General features: G+C 38.0%; 1 protein-coding gene across 1 annotated transcript; it reads left to right on the plus strand.

Annotated features, from left to right (window-relative positions):
• Positions 1 to 1484: 1484 nt before the first annotated feature.
• Positions 1485 to 22610, plus strand: LOC145796112 (uncharacterized). The gene is made up of 8 exons (XM_082881121.1): positions 1485 to 1524; positions 18443 to 18774; positions 18855 to 19061; positions 19141 to 19230; positions 19326 to 19412; positions 19508 to 19849; positions 19947 to 20030; positions 22323 to 22610. Exons 1-8 carry the CDS (start codon positions 1485 to 1487, stop codon positions 22332 to 22334), a joined length of 1194 nt encoding a protein of 397 aa, XP_082737247.1. The 3' UTR covers positions 22335 to 22610.
• The last annotated feature ends 1074 nt before the right edge of the window (positions 22611 to 23684 follow it).

The following is a 23684-nucleotide window of genomic DNA, read 5'->3' on the forward strand; positions in this document are numbered from 1 at the left end:
GGCCAATCAGTATACTTTGAAGTCATGTGTGGAAACCATGATTGCGGTTACAAATTTGTCGAACCGGCTGCAGAGTAGGACAAATGAGGTGCAGCAGTTAAACGCCCAACTGGCTCTGCTCCAACGCATGTATAAGGATGCGCGAGCAGAGATAAGTGTGCTAAAGGCGGAAAACAAGGAGCTGAAGCGGAAGGCCACCGTGATGTTCCGATTTGGAGGGCCGCCATATGCTGCAGTGGAGGGGCAGGGAGTAGTGATCATGCCCAGTGGAGTGGGTGACACGGAGGCAACACCGTCAAAGGCCGCCCAGGACGGAGGCAAGAAGAAAAGACCGTCGGCAGAGTAGAGAAGGGATAAGTAAAAAAGGCCGGCCGGTGGTGGGTGTTGGGGGGTGATGTTTGTTTGTTTGTTTTTTTTTTTTTTTCTGGTGTAAAAATGTGATCGGGGTTAATCCCGGAGATGAATAAAATATGTGTGGTGTGCAAATTTGTTAAATGTGTGTTTGGTTGTTTTTTTTTTTTTTTTTTTTTTTTGGTTGGGAATTTGAAAGAGATTAAAAGTGTTGTGGAAAAAAAATAAATAAAGAAAAAAAAAATGATTTTGAAATCAAACGGAGGAGAGAGAGGGGACAAGCGCATGTGATAAAGTGGAGAGACAGGGTGTTGGGTTTGTAAAGGAGCATGTTTTGGGTGAAAAAAAAATAAAAAAATAAAAAATAAAAAGGGGATGGATGTGCAAAAGGTGTTGGAGGGATGGGTTGGAAAGTAAGCATATCGGGGATGGACTTGAGTAGAGAGAGATGATTTTGAAAGAGATGAAAAGAGATGTATATATATATATATATATAAAATAAAGAAAGTGGGGAACAAGGAGTGTAGAAAAAAAAAAAAAAAAAAAGTTGGGCGGTGGATGCAAAGTGAGGAGAGAGAGTGGGTGTAAAGTGTTGTTATTCTTTAAAACCATTTGTTATCTCTATTGTGATCTGCATCCATTAAATATTCATTGTGGAGAAAACAAAGTGAGTGTGTTTGCTGTGAGTGCCGTATGACAAGAACATGTTAGCAGAGGGCCAAACTTCTGGAGGAGCCAATGGAGACGAGGAAGATACCGACTGCGCAAGTTAGCAGAGGGCCGAGCCAAAATGCCGCCTTGAGGGTTCTTGAAGAATTGCAGAGGGTGAAGGATTGCCAATCGAAGCTGAAGATTCCGACACATGCCGTTGAAGCCAGGAGCGATGGGAACCATTCGAGAGGGCGAAGACCGCGGCGTAGGCGATCAGAGAAATCAGAGTGAGGAGGATAGAGAAGGCGGCGCAGATCGAGATGAGAATCGCGTAGGTGATGCTGAAGTACTTGGAGTGCTTATGGAGGCGGAGGCTGGCGGCGGAGAGGGATGCTGGGCTGTCGAAGACCCCGGCGGCGAGGAAGTCGGACCATGGGCGGTGACGAGAGACGGTGTCCGAGACATTCTGGATTGAACGGGAAATGACGTCATCGCCGGAGATGGGGTCTTCGACAGGGCTTGGTGAATCTCCATTGAAGTAAGCTTGCCCAAACTAATCTCCATGGAAGAACACTCTGTTGTGTGTGTTGTGTATGCATCTGGAGAGAGCCGAGAGGAAGGAGTTGTTTTTCTTGAGTTGTTTTTTTTTTTTTTTTTTTTTTTTTTTTTTTTTTTTTTTTGAGTGGGTATATTGTTGAGACTGTGTGTGATGGAAGTAAGCTTGGGATTGAGCCATACTCTTTGGAGGTGTTGAAAAACTCCAGCGGGCAGCGAAGGCATGGTTGCTGGCCGGCTGCCCGCCGGAAAGAAAGGAATATAGGCCTAAATCTTATAGCTCTGATACCATGTAAAATAAATTGATGTATGTGTGGGTGATTTTCCGACCACACTGCCCGCTTAGTAACCAGCTGGAGAGCACTGGCAGAATAGATGGCCCCTGACTGACCTGCAACAGAAGTATAAGAATCCCGCGGTGGTTTCGACCACCCGGGGGCACTCCGACGATCAAGTCAGTATATCTCTCAAAGATAAATCAAGTACTAAACTCACAAGCTTGAGTATCAAAAGCCTACCTTAGACCCATGGGGGTGCCTCTCTTTTATAGCCAATCCAATCCTAGTCCCAATAGGAGCCTGGCCCTAATGGACTTAGGATTACTGCTAATCTAGAACTCCCAGTGGATTTAGGATAAACTCTCTAAGAGTCTTATCTTTACCCAAACTGAAGTCTTCTCCCAATCTAGGACTCTTGTCCTTATCCAAGTTGAGTTCCCTCTTCATTCTAGGACTCTTGTCCTTATCCAAGTTGAGTTCCCTCTTCATTCTAGGACTCTTGTCCCTTATCCGCTTATCTCGGATTCCGATATCTTCGGAGGCAACCTCGGCCTAGCCGAGATCACCTCGGCGTCACGACCAGGACACGTGGCACCTCGGCTGACACATCGGCGTCACCTTGCCACGTGTTGGTACTCAGAAAATATATCCTCACAACTGCCCCCTAGGTTCTATTACCTCGGCATTCTGAGGTAATGGAACCTACACTGTTCGTTCACCTGTGCCTCTCTGTCCGAGATCAAACTCGCCGACCTCAAAGTTCCCTGGACTTTACTGTCCACTGGTGTCAAGAGTCAAGTTTCATGCTTTCTAAGCTGCTTGAAATCGTACCTCCTAGCCGAGATTCTGGTTCCATTAATTCGTAAACTCCAAGAGTTTTGCAACTGCTCCACTCACACTCTCTGGTGAGTTCCCGATTTCCAGTCACCTATTTGACTCCGGCGATTTTCATATCGGCGTTCATTTCACTTTTGTAGGTTCATAAACTCTTACTTTTTTATTAAGCTCAATATTTCATAACTCTTCTGTTTTACTTTGAATCTGTTTATTTGCCATCTGTGGCCTTCTGTTCTCGTCTGTCTTCAAGTTTTTGATTTCTTATTTGCTAAAATGCCTGGAACTGTTCTTTGTCATATTTGCTTTCTGTTGCGAGCATCATTACTTTCTTGTTCTTCACATACTTACTTAGTGTCTGTGCACTTGGCTTTATTCTTTGAACTTTGTCATCTTCTTGACTTCTGTTTTTCTCTTTTTTCATTTAATCCTCTGGCTTCTTTGCTTTCTAGCTCTTTTGCTTGAATCCGCCATTTGTTCCAAGCTTTCAAGCTTCTGCAACTGTCTTCGTTTCTCTCCTCCAGTGAAGCTTTACGTCATTCTGTCATTGTCGTCAGACTTTGGCAATTCTCATTCCGGCTTCCCTCTTTCTGGTAAGCCACTGTTCCTCCTGGTTTTATTTCTTGTTGCTTTCCAAGAAGCTCTACTTCATTGTTAATCACCATTGCTTGTTTTACCCGTTATTTCCAAATCATCTTCTTAAATACACACTGTTCACACATCTGTTGATTTCTACCACTGTTCTTGGCTTGACACACTTGTGCAATCTTTTTGCCTTGATTTCTTGATAGCTTCATCATCATTCTTGATTACGAATTACATTCATGTTTCTGTTTTCTGTGTCTTTTTCTAGATTCTTGCTTTCAATCTTTGCCTTCAAACTCCGAGGTGCCAATCGCCAAGAAGAGCTTTGATCAAACTCTTCAGGAGGTCGATGCTGAGCTCGTGGTTGAGAAGGCTGCTGAGAAGTTCTTTCCAACTGTCTTCTGGGGGTGAGACACAACCTACCGCTGATGCCAAGTAGTTTGCTTCCTTCTTGAAATTGATGCCGAGGTAGCGGTACAGAAGCTCCTCCAACTGACTGCCGAGGCTGAACCATTATCGTCCGTCGAAGCAGATTAGTCCGACGTTCTTTAAGGTCTTCATTTTTGTACTTGCCAACCTTCTCAACTCTTAACAAGCTAGTTGGTCATCCCGGTTGATCATATCTCGGAAACGTCTTTCAGTGTTTATCTTGGCTATACCAAACTTGTAAATTGCTACAAATTTCAACAAGTGGTAGACTTCATAATCTTTGGTTAACTCATTTTGTAATTTGCTCAAAAGTTTCAACAAGTGTTAACATTCCTTGCTCCTTAATTATCATTCCTTCCCCCTACACCTTCTCCCTGCCCCCTAATGTGAACGTTAGGATCACATTAGGGAAGTGGGCTTCGTGCTATAGTCACAGACCTGATGTGTTCTTCTTTTGCCAATGTATTAAAACTTCTGGTATTTAATTCATCCCCTTTAGACCCTCTTTCTCTTGGCCTTTGCAAACTATCATCGCTGTTTCCTGAAGCATTTATTCCTTTCACAATTCTGGTCACCACTTCTGGCGTGTACTTTAGTGGTTCTAATCAAAACGACGTTTGACTCCGGCGAATCTTTTGCCGACACTTAACTTTGTGCACTCTTGTCCCTTAAACATCATTTCGGTTTAACTTCGGTTAAGTATCATCTCAGTTTAACTTCAGTTAAACATCACCTCAGTTTAACTTCGGTTAAACATCATCTCGGCTTAACTTCGGTTAAGCATCATCTCAGTTTTTGAAGTTTTTCCTTTTTTTTGTCGCTTGTACTCTTGTACCTTTTTGTTCTTTAGATAATGTAAGCTCTGCATATGGCCGATGTGCCTCCTTGTTCTTCAATGTCTAATTCAACTTTCCTTCTCTGAATGAAGCGCTCTTCGTCGCCCTCCTAGACGAGGATTTTCTTCAGTGTCTCTTCACTCTTTTTGGCTGGCTCCTTGCCGACATCATCTAGGACCTCCATGTCCTCGTCTTCAATCTCTGCCTTCCCTGGTTCCCGAATGTTGCAGGTAGTTTTCATTGCTGTCATGGAGCAATTCTTTGCCTGCAGTTGGTCTCCTCTGACTTTCTTCAATCTCATATTCTGTGGGGAACCACAGTAGTTGATGCAACGTTGAGGGAACTGCCCCCATTGTATGCAGCCATGGCCTTCCCAAGATGATATTGTATGGTGAGGGCGTGTCAATCACCATGAATTCTGTCTTGATCTTCTTCTAACTGCTCTTGCATGATTCTATACTTAGAATATTTTGCATGCCTTTCATACTATGCCTCCTTTGTGCAATCTTCTTGGGGTTACATACCTCGGGTATAATAGCTACAAAACTTTTACTTCGGCAAGATACTGACCTGCAAACTTTTTATAAATTCTAACAAGTGTGGAACATATACTACTCAATGTTAACTTTTGCAAACTTTTTCTCAAGTTTCAACAAGTGTTTAAACGGTGATCTCGGTCTAGCTTACTTGTAAATTGCTACAAATTTCAACAAGGATTAACATAACAAGTGTTAAACAATAATCTATTTGTAAATTGCTACGAATTCCAACAAGTGTTTAAACAATATACTTAGCTTTTACCTCAACCTGTAAATTGCTGCAAATTTCAACAGATGATCACATGTCGGCTTAACATTATCTTGTAAATTGCTACAAATTTCAACAAGTGTTAAGCATCTTCTCTAGTTTAACCAACCTGTAGATTGCTACAAGTGTGCAGACTATAACCTCGGCTTCACTTCGACTTGTAAATTGCTACAAATTTCAACAAGTGAAGAGAAACAGTAATCTCGGCTTAACTTCAACTTGTAAATTGCTACAAATTTCAACAAGTGAAGATAAGGAATCAGCTTAATTCCAACTTGTAAATTGCTACAAATTTCAACAAGTGAATTAAGGAATCAACTTGACTTCAACTTGTAAATTGCTACAAATTTCAACAAGTGAAGACAAGGAATCAGATTGACTCCAACTTGTAAATTGCTACAAATTTCAACAAGTGGAGACAAGGAATCATCTTGGCTTAATTTCAATTAAGCATCATCTCGGCTTAACTTCGGTTAAGCATCGTCTCGGTTTAACTTCGGTTAAACATCATCTGGGCTTAACTTCGGTTAAGCATTATCTCGGCTTAACTTCGGTTAAGCATCATCTCGGCTTAACTTCGGTTAAGCATTGTCTCGGTTTAACTTTGGTTTAAGCATCATCTGGGCTTAACTTTGATTAAGCATCGTCTCGGTTTAACTTCGGTTAAACATTATTTCGGCTTAATTTCGGTTAAGTATCATATCGGCTTAACTTCGGTTAAGCATCATATTGGTTTAACCAACTTGTAAATTGCTACAAATTTCAACAAGTGGTAAACGCATTCTTCTTCTCTCTGCCCCCCCAGTGTGAACTTAAAATCCACTTGGGTTCTCATCATACATGTAGCTTCGACCTTGTCGCCGAGGTTTAATTCAAGCCGAGGTTGTTGGCCTTGGTTTCTCTATTGATCTTGCTTGTGAGTTTGATTTTCGGGCTCACATCGGCGAGCTGTTTTTCTTTTCTTGTTCTGACGCCTTTGTTCCCGGCATGTCCTCCTCGGCCCTAGCATACTTCTCAATTCTGGCCAACTTTAGTCTGATCTTGTATGTTTCCTTTTTATCTTCTGGGATCTGAGATCTGCTCATTGTGCTCTTCTATTCTCGGACTCAGGTGTCGAGATCTTATCTTCTGGAATCTTGGATCTGCTCACTCAGGTTGAGCTCTTCTTTTCTCGGACCTACTCATCTAGGCCGAGATCATGTCTTCTGGGATCTGGAATCCGGGATTTGCTCACTTAGGTTGAGCTCTTCTATACTTGAATGTTATCTTCTTGGGAGCGCTCATGCCCCCCTGTCTTTGCATCCCTTCTGGAAAGGTCTTCGTTCCTTCGCAGGTATCTATCCTTCCATACCTGGAGGTCATCTTCGTTGTAATATCCGCTTCGATTTATTGTCTTTGGTACGTTACCTTCCTGGCCGGCGTCTTTCACTCCGTGACTCTGGTCACGAGTTTCTGTGTTGCTATTGTCCCCTTCAACGTCGAGATCGATACGTCTCCGACTCCCAGCAGGAGCGTTGTCTCTAATCTGATCCTTTTGTTCGTCATTGGCCATCTATTCTTCTTTCTTTCCCACAGACGGCGCCAAATTGTGTGGGTGATTTTCCGACCACACTGCCCGCTTAGTAACCAGCTGGAGAGCACTGGCAGAATAGATGGCCCCTGACTGACCTGCAACAGAAGTATAAGAATCCCGCGGTGGTTTCGACCACCCGGGGGCACTCCGACGATCAAGTCAGTATATCTCTCAAAGATAAATCAAGTACTAAACTCACAAGCTTGAGTATCAAAAGCCTACCTTAGACCCATGGGGGTGCCTCTCTTTTATAGCCAATCCAATCCTAGTCCCAATAGGAGCCTGGCCCTAATGGACTTAGGATTACTGCTAATCTAGAACTCCCAGTGGATTTAGGATAAACTCTCTAAGAGTCTTATCTTTACCCAAACTGAAGTCTTCTCCCAATCTAGGACTCTTGTCCTTATCCAAGTTGAGTTCCCTCTTCATTCTAGGACTCTTGTCCCTTATCCGCTTATCTCGGATTCCGATATCTTCGGAGGCAACCTCGGCCTAGCCGAGATCACCTCGGCGTCACGACCAGGACACGTGGCACCTCGGCTGACACATCGGCGTCACCTTGCCACGTGTTGGTACTCAGAAAATATATCCTCACAATGTATATTATTGATTTGTATTGATTGATATTTATATTGTGTATATTACAAGGAGTTATATAGGAGAGGATTTGAGAGTAGGTGAAGGTGGTAGTGGAGGTGGTAGGTGGAGTGGGTGGTAGTGGAGGTGGTAGGTGGAGTGGGTGGTAGTGGAGATGGTAGGTGGAGTTAATGGTGTGGTAATTTACACAATTTACATTAACATTTATCATTAAAAAAATAAATGATCTATGATAAAACATATTTATTGTGTATTTTTAAAAAGTAAATACAATAAAATAAAAATGTTATAGTTAACAAATCGGCTTAATTTTTTTTAATCTAATTAAATTGAGAACTTCTTAATTTAATTTTGTATTAAATATATTATGGTTCAAATTCATAATGTATTTATTAATGCTACATAAACAAAATATTTTTTTAAAACAATAACAGATTTTTTTAGTAATTTTTTTAATCAATCATTTTCACTGTATTCATAATTCTGTCTAAGCTAATTTAGGTAGTTTGAAAACACCATAAATAAGTAGCTTATTTAATATAATTTAAAAACACCATAAATAAGTAAGTTTTTGGGAGATTTATTAGAAATTTTTTTTTTAAGTGTTTGTATTTGTATTAGTCTATAAGATATTCTTTTATTTTAATAAGTCCTATTATTTGGACATTTGATACACCAATTCTCCTATTTAAGGTATTTTATGGATATTTCTATTATTACAAATATTTTTTGAATGGTTAGAAATTTAGTGATGTGAACATTATATTCTACAATGTAAATATTCACATTGACTTGTAAATGTTTACATTGACACATTGATATGTTAACATTCACATTGATTGTATGAACATTTACATTACAAAATATTCACACTATAAATGGGAATATTATTAATGATATTTTGATAACTATATTACCCAAAAAAACTTATTAAAATATTAAAAAATAATATAAATTAAATACAACATAAGTAACTAAAAAATGATTTGTAATAAAGTACCCCTCACTTTTTTTAATATAAATGGTCATATTACATCTCCACTTTTTAATATATTTTTTAATAAAAAATTAAAAAGTAAGCGAAGTGAGCCAGGCTGGACTATTGAGGCGTTCCCAAAATTTGCCTCACCACTCGTCCGCTACTTCGGGGGTGTTTGGTGCAGCTTTTTTAAGCCAACTTATGGCTTCTGGCTTTTAAAAAGTTATTTTGGACTGTTTGGTTAAGCTTATTTCAAACAGCTTCTGATTCTAACAACTTATTTTAAGTCAAAAAAGCTGATTCTGAGAAGCTGCTCACCCCTTACTTCTGATTATCAGCTTCTGCTGTGGACATGTTAATTCACGGTTATACTCTTAGATTTTTTTATTTTTTATTTTTTTAAAAATAGAAAAAGACTCAAATGGACTATTAAATATTATTATTATTTTTTATGAAAAATGTAGACAAATAGTGAATAATAAAAAATAAAAATTAATTGAAAAAGCTACTTCACAGCTTATTTAACAAACACTACTCAGCAACTTAAATCTATAATCCAACAGCTATACCAAACAGATTAACAGCTTCTGATTAAAGTCATAATCTATAATCTGTTAAGTTATAATCTATAATCTGTTTTAACAGCTACACCAAACACCACCTTCTTTGGTCCTCACACAGGCCCGCTTATCTATATTTTAAAACAAATGTTGACAAATATTTTATAGGCATTGTTTAATGAACATTTTATTGAAGAAAAAAAATTATATTCAACTTTTAAATTTAGTGATATGATAATCAATTAGAATGGTTAAAAATTAGTCTTTTGGCTTATTTTAAGATTTTTTTAAAAAAATATATAAAAAATGTGAGAGATGATATAACCCAAAATGGGCTAAAAGTTAGGAAATGACTTTTAATCCACTTCTCAAAAGAGGCAAAACTCACTTTTATATTTCTTTTAATTATCAATCAATCATATCACTTACATATATCATTAGATTTAGAAATTAAGTTTAAAAAGTGAACTTTTATATTATTTTCCTTATTTAATATTAAAAAAAAATCTTAAAAATATATGAAAATATTAAAAAATATATATTAATTTTAATAAAAATTATATCATATATTTTTTTATTTTTTACTTGTATCATAAAGACACTTGTTAACGAGATTCATATTTTAAACTATTATTACATGGCATTTTCTAATTACTCGAAGCTGTAGAGAAAAAAAAAATAATTAGTTGTGAAAATATTTTCAAAAAGGTCGTTTATGATATTTAGTTAAGAAATTTAGGAATGAATTTAAAACCAATATATATATATATATTATATGTAAAATATATTTTATTTATATTTTATTTATCTTTTTTTTATTATTAAATCCCTTAATCAAACAGAACGGTAGCATTAACGTTATTTCAGAAGATCCTACCCTGTCATGTGACCCACATACCGGATCAACCAACTATAATACAGACCCCAATTATCTCCTACCCCACTACCCCACACACATGTGGAGGTTAGTGATTGAAGAGAATATATATATATATATATATATATATATACATTTTTGGCTAATGACGTCTCTCCCAATGGGAATCCCAAACATTTTATCAGTAATGATTCAGACTACCAAAAAATATCATTCTCATAATTTTTACTTGTAATTAATCTATGTAAGAAAAAGAAAAAAAAAAAAATGTAAACACATCATTAATTCACAACACTATAAAAGTGGCGGTGAACCATAAGGATTCCAAATATTTTCCTTTGCCGTATAGGATGCAACGTTGCTCTTCGTCGGTGAAGTGTTGACTCCTACGGACCGACGCGCCTCTCTCTCTCTCTCTCTCTCGGTGAAAATTATTTGGTGCTACTAGCAGACAACATGACGAAACTCCTCACTAATCTATTACAATAATGATAGAGTTCACTAATTTTAAAACTTTAAAAAGATCACTAATGATATGGCATACAATAAAAAAAAAAAAAATATAACACCAAGACCAAAACATCAAATTATTCATGGTGGAGCTCACTGCCACATCATTAGTAATAGCACTAATTAGTGCTCTCACTCATTTTTCAATCTATTATGTCCTTTTTGATCCCCAAAAAAAAAAAAAAAAAAATCTATATGTCCTTTGGTGTTGCTTAATTATTAAATACAAAATTATTAATTTTACTTTGTTTTACTGATTACGAGATCTTGAGACGCTTGACAATGTGCCTGTTTGGCAGAAATTATAATTAGCTTATTTCAGTTTTCAGCTTAATTTAAGCTATTTTGATGTGTTTGGTTTAGCTTATAGCTTATAGTTTTTTAGAAGTCAGAAATCAGCTTATTCTTTGAGTGGAGCAGGAGATGCTTTAAGAATAAGTCAGAAATCAGCTTATGTTCATAGTTATAAGATATAAGCTGCTTAGGTATAAGCTATAAGCACTTTCCCACAGTTCTACCAAACAGTACTAATGTTTCAAGACGAATCAACAACTTCTTATCTCTCTATTCAAAAAAATTAGAGAAATGTTATGTATTTTAAATATTTTATTATCCCTCATAGGATGAGATTCATACAAATTTATATGTGTATGGTCACATATCCATATGAGAGGTTTAATAAAATATTTGATAGAATATTTAGGATCCTTAGCATAACTCAAAAAATTATTGATTAGTTTAGGGACCATTTGTTTTCAAAGATAGAATTGAGGGAATTGTTAGTAAAAGGATTAAGTAAAATTGTATTTATTTTGATAATAATTGTGAGTATAGTAATTGTTAAATTATTTTTATATAAAATAATAAAAAATACAAAAACATTAAATATTAATATTCAAAAAAAAATGCTTCACATGTAAAAAATAAAAAATAAAATAAAACAAATAAAACTATAATTTTTACTTAACAAAATATATAAAAAATTAAACATTAATATTAAAGAAATGCCAACATATAAAAAATAAAAAAATAGTTCGGCGGACTATTTTCTAATACCAAGTTCCAAGTCTCCATTCTAATCTCCTCCCCAAGACCCATCTTAATCCGGAGGAGATTATAAATCCCCTCTCCATCTCTCAAAACAAACACAACATTAGTGTGTCTTACCTCAATTTCAATCTTTCATTTATCTCCCAAAATAAACGAGACTTAAAAATACAATGTAATCATATTCTTGATCAATCACAAATTCATACACTTCTTCTGAGTTTTCAATCACTCAATAAAAAATGAAAAATTATATTTTTTTTATTAATTAAAATACATCTGAAACACCATATGACACTCACTACAAGAAAAGAGGGCAAAAAAGACGGAATTATTAGCGACGGCGTGATCCCCGTCGCAAAAAATGGTATTTTGCGACGGCAAAACAAACCGTCGCAAAAAAGTAGTTTTAGCGACGGCGTTTAACCGTCGGTAATAAACTGCACGGGCGAGTATGAAAATCAGGAACTATTAGCGACGACAATGTTGAACCGTCGGGAAAAAAAACTATTTGAGACGGCAAAAAGTTTGCTGTCGCAAATACTCGACCATTTGCGACGGCAAATATCCGTCGCAAAAAAGGATTATTAAAACGGCGTCGTTTGTTAATTGTTTTGTATAATTTGCGACGGTGTAAACCTTACCGTCGCAAAAAGGAAAAAAACATTTTCCCCCCTCTTCCCTCTCATCTTGCCGCTCGGTTCCATCGCAAAATCCCTAAAATTGATTTGAAGCACAAAATCCCTAAAATCCCTAGCGGTGTCCGATAGAAATCCCTCTCTTCTTGCCGCTCAATTTTCCCCCAAAATCCCCAAACCAGCGACGGGCGACTGGCGACGAACGGCGAAGGGCCAGCGGTGGTGCGGTGGTGCGCCGACGACGAACGGCGAAGGGCTAGCGGCGGCGACGACGAACGGCGAACGGCAACTCAGGTATGCTCTCTCTCTCTCTCTCTGTATATATATATATATGTATGTATGTATTACCTGTTGCATATATATATGTATGTATGTATTACCTATTTCATATCTAAAAATATTATGAACCTCAAATTAATAGGAGGAACCTCAAAGAGAAAGGTCACATTCCAGAGGTGATTCAAGATTGTCGCTTTTTAAAATCAGGAAAAAAAAAATGTTATGTGTGAAAGACAACATTAATCTGACTTTCTATTTGGTTTTATGGAGCTCCAATAATCTGATAGTCTGATGAATAAAATGAAATCTTGACTTTAATAACTAAGATTTTATTTGGATAGATAAATTTCAAATGAATAAAATGAGAGAATTGACTATTATATATATATATATAGATGTAGCTACTACGAAGAAAAGATAGCATAGTAGAATAAGCTAAAGAAGAGTTAATTATGACCATTGTGAAAATCCTTTGTAGAAACTATTTGAAATAACTATTTTTGCATTAGCAATGTTTCCTTTCACATTATTGGGCTAAATGACCCAATATTGGCCCATTCATCCGACATTCAATTCAAGCCTTAACTGATTTCAGCCCATTTATTGACTGGTTTTCTGGGTCAGCCCTACCCATTTGATTTATTAATCCTTGAAATCTCTCAAACTCATATAAGGGTAGGTGTGTAATTGGCTTGGTTTGATCGGTTTATAGTAAAAATCATGAAGAAAAAAAATAGGCACCTAATTGTATTACTGAAGTTGTCGGTTTAGCATTGGGCCAATTTGGTTTGATGAGTTGGGCGTCGTGAAAATTCATTGTGCCAAACAAAATTGGGTTCAATTATGAATTTAGCCTAATTTTTGGATTTACTAGAGCAATCAATTTTATTATGTGATTGGTTTCAACATTTATAAAGACTAAATAAAAACAGTGCCTGTACCTAGAATTGGGTATGAGAAAATTGATCCGGAAAATAAATGGAGTGTTGAGATTGTATATAGGTCCATGTATAGATTGAATTTGGGCTACACATTCATAATCCTTGATATAAATTATAGATTGATTTTATTTTGCTTGCTAATATTAATACACTTGGGATGAAATGAAATGTTCAGCTTACCCACAAATTAAGTCAGTCATTGTTTCTTTCATTATTTATATAACTTTTCTTTTTAAAGCAACGATTTCTTGTATGAAAATGTATCAAGTTATTTTAAACTGCTAAATCTCACAGATTGTCCCAGTCTAAAAAAAATTAGGGCAAATTACATATACCTCCCTCGAAGTTTAACTAAATTACAGATACCCCCTTGAGGTTTTGGAAATTACATCACGCATCCTGAGGTTTGTATTTTCATAATAATGAACAATTTATTTTCAAAATAATATTCTTTTTTAAAACATAAATACGATGAAATTATATTGTTATAATTATCAAATTAATCTAATTTTTATTATAAATGATCTACACACCTATACCTTCAAAAAGATCGAGTCATTAAAACACATTGGGCCATATTAATGTAGAAATCAAAATAAATTCATGAGACCAGATTGGACTGATTCATTCTGTACCATGAACCAGACCCCCAACGAATTTACTATGGAGATATTAGGCATCAATTATAATGTTATATCATTCTTTTAAATTTTTATATGATTATAATATACACATTCATGTTAAACATGTAATATGACATACATGATATATGTCCATAATTAAGTTTTGAACAAATAGATAAATAAAATAATGCACCATCAGTAAAGTCCCCTTTCCTCGTTATCCTTTTACTCAATTTACTTTTCTTTTGGAGCTTTGGAATGGATAGCTATATTCATTTCTATGGAATGGAAGTGTACTACTTGTTTTGATAGATGAGGGTGTAATACGTAGGTATTATATTTAGAGTTACTTTGATGAGATATTTTTGTGGATGTCTACAGATGATGGATAAGAGTTGGATTGATTTGCCAAATAGGATGTCGAGCGAATACATTAATGGGATTGATGAATTCCTTGTGTTTGCCTACACCAATAGGGTTGAAGGTTCGATGATCAGTTGTCCGTGTAGGAAGTGTGAGAATCGATACTATTTTGTACGAGAGGGTGTACGGGAGCATTTGATTTTGAATGGTTTTTTTAAAAAATACAAACATTGGATTAATCATGGGGAATCTTACGTATCTATACATGGAAATCGAGAGAATGAAACATTAGCTAATTTAGACATTGGGGATGATATGATTGGAATGATACAAGGGGCTATGGGAAATCCACATGCCGGTACAAGTGTTGAGGGTGATGACCCACAGGGGCCTGATCCCCATGCATCTGAATCCCAGCTCGGTCCAAATGCAGAGACTGCAAAATATTTCAAACTTCTTCAAGATGCACAAAGTGAATTGTATCCGGGTTGTCAGAAGTTCACATCTTTGTCATTCATTGTTCGACTTCTACATTTGAAGGTGCTTAATCAGTGGACAGACAAGTCTGTTGACATGTTGCTTGAGTTATTGAATGAGGCGTTCCCATTGGGTGTAAAACTACCGGACTCATATTATAAAGCTCAAAAGGTCACAACAGATTTGGGCTTTACGTATGAGACGTGGGATGCATGTCCCAACAGTTGCATGTTGTTTCGAAACGAGGACGCCAATCTTGATAAATGTGTTATATGCAACAGTTCTAGATGGAAATCAAATGGTGATGGTGGTTCAAATGGTCCTAACAAAGGTGGCAAACAAATAGCTGCAAAACAGATGAGGTATTTTCCTTTAAAGCCAAGGTTGCAGAGGTTGTTTATGTCATCCAAGACGGCCAAGTTCATGAGATGGCATGCAGAGGAAAGAACTGATGATGGCGTCTTCAGGCATCCTGCTGACTCCCTTGCATGGAAAGATTTTGACCGTCGGAATATTGACTTTAGTAATGATTGCCGAAGTGTAAGGCTTGGCTTAGCATCTGATGGTTTTAACCCATTCAGGACGATGAATATAGTTCATAGCACTTGGCCTGTTGTGCTCATTCCATACAACTTGCCGCCATGGATGTGCATGAAGCAACCATTTCTAATTTTGTCCGTGCTTATTGACGGCCCGAAAGGACCTGGTGACAAGATTGATGTGTATATGCAACCGTTGATTGAGGAGTTGAACGAACTATGGAATGAGGGTGTGTCAACATTTGATGCATCAACAAATCAAATGTTTCAAATGCATGCAGCTTTACTGTGGACAATTAGTGATTTTCCTGCATACGCAAACTTGTCAGGATGGAGCACTAAAGGCGAATATGCATGTCCTTGTTGTAATACGGAAACTACATCGTGTTGGTTGAAGCATAGTAGGAAACAATCATACTTGGGTCATCGCAGATTTTTACCTACTGGCCATAAATTCCGGAAGGATAAAGTATCATTTGATGGTAGTCGGGAAGTCAGACTCAAACCAAAATTGTTGTCTGGAACTGAGATGTTGCTACAATTAGAATCTGAGGGTATTTTAACCCAATACAAGAGGGATGACCTTAAGGAGAGGCATAGGAGACAGGTAGAGAAGGAGAAAGTTGGACATCGCACCCATAGTTGGAAGAAAAAGAGTATCTTTTATGAATTGCCATATTGGGAGCACAATCTAATAAGACACAACCTCGATGTGATGCATATAGAGAAGAATGTTTGTGATAATGTGTTGTGGACAATATTAGGGGTTGCAGGAAAATCGAAGGATGGTGTTAATGCTCGGCGTGATTTACAAGATATGAATATTAGAAAACCCCTACATTTGCAGTTAAGAGGGTCGAATAAAGCCTATTTACCACCAGCACAATTCACGATGACCAAGGATGAAAAAGATTTGTTCTTGAAAGTGTTGAAGGAAGTAAGAGTTCCCGACGGGTATTCATCCAATATATCACGTCGTGTGCGCTCACATGATAGAAGTATTGGGGGTCTTAAGAGCCACGATAGTCATATTCTGATGCAACAACTTATTCCATTGGCTATTCGAAAATCGTTACCAAAGAATGTAATTGAACCCTTGATTGAATTGAGCAATTTCTTTAGACAATTGTGTTCGAAAGTGAATCGTGCGACGGATTTGCAATATATTCAAGATTGTATCGCTCTGACACTTTGTCATCTAGAGAAAATATTTCCTCCGAGTTTTTTTGATATAATGGAGCACTTGCCTATACATCTAGCTGATGAAGCCTTATTGGGTGGAGCGATTCAGTTTCGATGGATGTATCCAATTGAGAGGTATCTTCTTACTTTGAAGCAATACGTGCGTAATAGAGCTCATCCTGAAGGATCAATTGCTAAAGGATATCTTATGGAAGAATGCATGAATTTTTGTGCACAATATCTTAATGATGTGGAAACCAAATCTAGTCGACCCGTGAGAAACTATAGTGGTGCTGATAATTTGGGTCATGCTATTGGTGAAAACACAAGCTTTTATCTTGATAATACTTCTTGGGTACAAGCTCATCGGTACATCTTATTCAATACAAGCGCGGTTCAACCATTCATAAAGTAGGTTAAGTCACTCACTCAATATGTTATTATGTTTTATTGAATTTTCAACAAAATTTTTTGTATTGCTAAAATCTCAATCTACACAGCAAACACCTTGAAGTACTTCAGCTCAAAATGCCTCGTGTCGACGATCATCAGCTTCGGCGTGAACATTTTGAAACTTTTCACATTTGGTTCAAGGAACATGTATGTATTTAACTCTATAGATTCTAGTTACTTAAGTCGAACTACATTTCAATTTTACATTTTCGTGTTAAATAGGTCCAAACTTTGCGAAGGACTACTGATGTCATATTTTCTGAAGAGATTATTCTATTGGCAAATGGTCCTCATAACCTGGCAAGGAGGTTCAACGGGTATATACTGAATGGGTTTCGGTATCGAGTAAAGGCCATGGATGATCGTCGAGCCACACAAAATTGTGGTGTAGCTTTGAAGGCAGATACCATAAGTTATGCTAGTCGAAAAGACAAGAATCCTCGTGTGGGGTCTGTGTACTATTATGGACAATTGACAGATATTGTTGAGCTTCGATATTCCAATGAGAAGAAACATGTGTTGTTTAAGTGTGATTGGATTGACAATATTCACGGAAAAAAAGAAGATGTCTTCAATTTCACGTTGGTAAACTTCAATCATTTGTTGTACCGAGATGATCGAATTACCAATGAACCTTTCATCTTGGCGTCCCAAGCAGAGCAAGTTTGGTACGTTGCAGACCCGTTACAACCAGACTGGCAAGTCGTGGTGAAGATGTCTCAAAGAGGTTTATTTGATATGAGTTCGACTGATCCACAAATCGAGCCATACATAAGCCAACAATTGGAAGAAAATATAATGCTTCGTGATGAAGAAGTTGGTTGGGTGAGGGAAGCCGCAGAAGGGGAAACAGTTGATGTTCAAATAGGCTGATATTTAATCAACATTAGTAATTCAATTAAGGCAAAGGTTGTAGTTAATCATCAATTTCTTAATTTACTTTGTCTTTGTAATTGTATTAGTTCAATTAATGTCATATTATAGTTGATGACAACCCATTGTCTATGTTTCTAATGTCAATTAATGTTATATTGCTTGCAGATTATTATGGGAAGGAAGAGGAAGCCTGATCATCCCCGGCGCATGATGTCTGATGTGCTACATAACAGGACATCAGTAGCACCACCATCAGAGGACGCATCACATCGGCCACCATCGGAGGGGCCATTAGTGCCACCACCATCTGAGGGGCCATTAGTACCACCGCATCGACCACCATCAGTGGCACCACAGCAGCTACCATGTACTCAGCCCCCACGCCTACCATCGGTGCGTCCACCATCAGTGGCACCACAGCAGCTAGCATCCCGACTAGAGTCATCAGCTTATGAGCTATCCGCAGGTATATAAATTTGCCATTTTTTTTGTATGAAAATTATTTAAACATACATTTATTTATGCTCATTATATATAACTTGTTTATTCTCATTGAATTTTGCAGACCCTTCGTCTTCTTCACAGCCTACATCAGGTATAAGAATTCGATTTGTATTCACATAATTTAAATTTGCATTTGTTTATTACCGTTGCATATTGTTTATTGTTTTTGTATCTCGCAGGTCATGTTAGTTCTTCATCAATCTCGACTAGGCGTGGTAGAGGATGTGCCAATGGCATTAAAGAGTGGGGTACTGGTAAAAAGCTGGACATACAATTTGATGAAAATTACTGCCCAATAGGGGATAACGTCGCTAAGTTAACTACTCAACTTGGCATCATTGTGCGGAATGGTAACATTGTTCCTCTTACTTTTCTTGACTGGAACAATGTGCCTGATGATATTGTTGATGCTATCTGGAAGGATGTGAAGGTAAAAGTATATTTTTGACCACAAATTCGAATTCCAAAATTGTGTTATTATTATTTACACTTTGAAATTGTGTTTTATAGGACAATTTGAATATATGTCCAGAGGAGTACAAGCCAATCTGCATGAAAAACTGCAACAGCATATGGAAGGATCACAAGAACAAGATTAAGGTTAAGTATTTCAAGCCTAGAAGTTCTGATCCTAATCTGAAGGATGATGTTCCTTTGCACATTGTGCCAAGCCAGTGGGAAGAACTTGTGGAGTATTGGCGTACTTCTGATGCTGAGGTATACAAATAAGTTATATTTATGATATGTAAACATACAAATCATATTTACATACTTACATTTGTTGAACCTGTTATAGAAAATTGCAAGTAGGAATGCTAAAAATCGGCGAGCTCACGGCATAGCTCATACCACAGGGCGTACTAGTTTCTCTCAGATACGACATGAGGTTTACATTTTATTGTTTTATTTTTGTATATAAATAAACATTGAATATTTGCAAATTATTTGGATTCTAATTTTCATATTTCTAAAAAAATGTAGATGACCAATAACGGGAAGTCTACTGATAAAATGAATGTTTGGCTTATGACACGTAGAGCAGATGACCCAGAGGTTATCCAGACCTTGGTAGTTTCCAAACACCTTTGATTGTATTCGAAGTTTATTTTATGTGTGTCAACCATCTTAATTTGGCATATACTTGTATGTCTTATTCAATACAGGATGAGTTTAATCGTCAACTCTCTATGCTACCTGAGGATGGTCAGACTTTGGAGGCTAGGAATGCCATTTTCCATGAGTTGATAGGTCATGACGGACATGGATATTGTCGCACATACGGGAGAATTGTGCCTCGGAGAGCAGTGTATAAAGATGGTGCTGGGCCATCACAGTCAACACCCCAACCATCGACTATTGAGCAGATCACGCAGCAGGTTCGTGCAGAGCTAAGGGATGAGTTGAAGGAGGAGCTGCGAGCAGAGTTCTCTACACATTTACAGCAGATGAGAGCTGAGATGATGGCGTTTGTGTCACAGGGGGCGAGTGTGGATCCCAACAGACAGGTTCGATATAAATTAAATTGCTTGATAGTTCAATTTTCACAGAAGATTATGTATAAAATTCGAATATGATTAACACATTATGCATTGACTATCATAGGTTCCTGATGCATCGAGTGGCCACCGGGCATTTAGGGAATCTGCAGAAGATGAGAATCCATATACACCACCACCAGAAGATCAGGTATAAAATGTATCTTTGCATTCTAAGCTAAAATGTATCTTTGCATTCTTAAGAAACTTGAACTCGAGGTGTTAACGCCCCAAAATCACCAAACGGCGTCGGATTGGCACGAAACTTGGCACACACGACCGCCTAGGCACGAGAGACTTGTGGGAGAAGACGGGGCTCGAATCGGGTTCCCGGTTTGGGAGTTAGAGCAGGATTTCACTTTAGGCAAACTAGTTTCTTAAGAAACTTGAACTCGAGGTGTTAACGCCCCAAAATCACCAAACGGCGTCGGTTTGGCACGAAACTTGGCACACACGACCGCCTAGGCACGAGAGACTTGTGGGAGAAGACGGGGCTCGAATCGGGTTCCCGGTTTTGGAGTTAGAGCCGGATTTCACTTTAGGCAAACTAGTTTCTTAAGAAACTTGAACTCGAGCTGTTAACGCCCCAAAATCACCAAACGGTGTCGGTTTGGCACGAAACTTGGCACACACGACCGCCTAGGCACGAGAGACTTGTGGGAGAAGACGGGGCTCGAATCGGGTTCCCGGTTTTGGAGTTAGAGCCGGATTTCACTTTAGGCAAACTAGTTTCTTAAGAAACTTGAACTCGAGGTGTTAACGCCCCAAAATCACCAAACGACGTCGGTTTGGCACGAAACTTGGCACACACGACCGCCTAGGCACGAGAGACTTGTGGGAGAAGACGGGGCTCGAATCGGGTTCCCGGTTTTGGAGTTAGAGCCGGATTTCACTTTAGGCAAACTAGTTTCTTAAGAAACTTGAACTCGAGGTGTTAACGCCCCAAAATCACCAAACGGCGTCGGTTTGGCACGAAACTTGGCACACACGACCGCCTAGGCACGAGAGACTTGTGGGAGAAGACGGCGCTCGAATCGGGTTCCCGGTTTGGGAGTTAGAGTCGGATTTCGGTCTAGTCAAACTAGTTTCTTAAGAAACTTGAAATCGAGGTGTTAACGCCCCAAAATCACCAAACGGCGTCGGTTTGGCACGAAACGTGGCACACACGACCGCCTAGGCACGAGAGACTTGTGGGAGAAGACGGGGCTCGAATCGGGTTCCCGGTTTTGGAGTTAGAGCCGGATTTCCCTTTAGGCAAACTAGTTTCTTAAGAAACTTGAACTCGAGGTGTTAACGCCCCAAAATCACCAAACGGCGTCGGTTTGGCACGAAACTTGGCACACACGACCGCCTAGGCACGAGAGACTTGTGGGAGAAGACGGGGCTCGAATCGGGTTCCCGGTTTTCGAGTTAGAGCCGGATTTCACTTTAGGCAAACTAGTTTCTTAAGAAACTTGAACTCGAGGTGTTAACGCCCCAAAATCACCAAACGGCGTCGGTTTGGCACGAAACTTGGCACACACGACCGCCTAGGCACGAGAGACTTGTGGGAGAAGACGGGGCTCGAATCGGGTTCCCGGTTTGGGAGTTAGAGCCGGATTTCCCTTTAGGCAAACTAGTTTCTTAAGAAACTTGAACTCGAGGTGTTAACGCCCCAAAATCACCAAACGGCGTCGGTTTGGCACGAAACTTGGCACACACGACCGCCTAGGCACGAGAGACTTGTGGGAGAAGACGGGGCTCGAATCGGGTTCCCGGTTTTCGAGTTAGAGCCGGATTTCACTTTAGGCAAACTAGTTTCTTAAGAAACTTGAACTCGAGGTGTTAACGCCCCAAAATCACCAAACGGCGTCGGTTTGGCACGAAACTTGGCACACACGACCGCCTAGGCACGAGAGACTTGTGGGAGAAGACGGGGCTCGAATCGGGTTCCCAGTTTTGGAGTTGAGCCGGATTTCACTTTAGGCAAACTAGTTTCTTAAAAAACTTGAACTCGAGGTGTTAACGCCCCAAAATCACCAAACGGCGTCGGTTTGGCACGAAACTTGGCACACACGACCGCCTAGGCACGAGAGACTTGTGGGAGAAGACGGGGCTCGAATCGGGTTCCCGGTTTTGGAGTTAGAGCCGGATTTCACTTTAGGCAAACTAGTTTCTTAAGAAACTTGAACTCGAGGTGTTAATGCCCCAAAATCACCAAACGGCGTCGGTTTGGCACGAAACTTGGCACACACGACCGCCTAGGCACGAGAGACTTGTGGGAGAAGACGGCGCTCGAATCGGGTTCCCGGTTTGGGAGTTAGAGTCGGATTTCGGTCTAGTCAAAATTATTTACTAAACTATCTTTGTAATTATATAGTAGTTAATTTTTTTATATTTTTCTGTAATTAAAATATTAACACCATTATATTGTTATTAATTACTTTTATTTTGTTTTTTTCAGATATTTCCTTAGTTGCAGTTTGCTTCTTGTGGAATGCGGGCGTATAAAGATTATAACCAGCTTTTATTTTTTGAACCCACGAAGGAAGCAAGACGAAAACTTTTGGTTTTGATTTTGATTTTGATTTTGATTTATGTTATTTAAATTTGTGAACAATATTATGTATGTATTATGCGACATTATGTAGTGGTATAATTTTTATTTCTGTATTGTTATTAATGGAACAACATTATGAATGTTCATCATGTGCCGTCTTTTGTTTATATATGTATTTATATTATTATGTAATTTTTAGATTTTTTTTAGTTATTTTTCATTTAATACAGGTTTTTTTATATTTTTAATTATTTTTGTACAGGGATTTTTTTTTTTAAATTTTTTTTTGAGACGGCGGAGCTCCCCCGTCGCAAAAAATGGTATTAATCTTTTTGCGACGGCTCAAATACTGTCGCAAAAGGTAGGTATTAAATTGAGAATAAGACCTTTAGCGACGGCTTAGGTTCCCGTCGCCAATGGTCATTAGCGACGATACTTTTACCGACGGGATTAGGCAGTCGACAAAACTACTTTAGCGACGGCAAGTCTCTACCGTCGCAACAAAAACAGATTTTCGTAGTTTTTTGGCGACAGAATTATGCCGTCGCAAAAAAATGTTTTTACCGTCGCAAAAACAATTGCGACGGCTCTTGCCGTCGCTAAATCCCTTTTGCAACCCCCTCTCTTGCGACCCCCCACCTGCCGTCGCAAAAAACTGATCCCCGTCGCAAAAAACTATTAGCGACGGCGTTTGGAGTATTTGCGACGGCAAAACGCCGTCGCAAAAAACAATTTTTTTTGTAGTGACTGCGCAGCACCAACTGTTATTTGCTAACAAGTCATGTCATTCACCCCGACCTCGACCTCGACCCCGACCCTGACCTCTTTCTTATTGGGGAAAAGACTACTCTCTGAGTTTGGTTTGGATTTTCTGAATTAAGTTTTTTTTAAACTAATTTTATTTTTATTTTTATTTTTATTTCTTTTGTTTTTAGTAAATATTTTTAAAATTTTAAATATTTTTTTATTTTTTTAGATACATTTTATTTAGATGTGTCTAAAAAATAAAATACTTGTGAAAAAATATTTTTAAAAGTTAATAAATTTATAAAAATTCGAAATATATTAAATTTTTATATTTTTTTATATTTTGATATTTAGTGAATCTTTTTAAGATTTTTTTCACAAAAATTATACTTTTTAAATGTATTTATGTTAGGTGTGTCTAAAAATTAAAAAATTACTTAAAATATCAAAAAAATTCAATAAAAACAAAAAATATGTAAAACAAGAAAGTAAATTTTCTAAAAAGTATTTTTAGAAAAC

This window comes from Camellia sinensis, chromosome 7 (genome assembly GCF_055761805.1).
Source record: "Camellia sinensis isolate YWXY chromosome 7, ASM5576180v1, whole genome shotgun sequence".
NCBI lineage: Eukaryota > Viridiplantae > Streptophyta > Magnoliopsida > Ericales > Theaceae > Camellia > Camellia sinensis.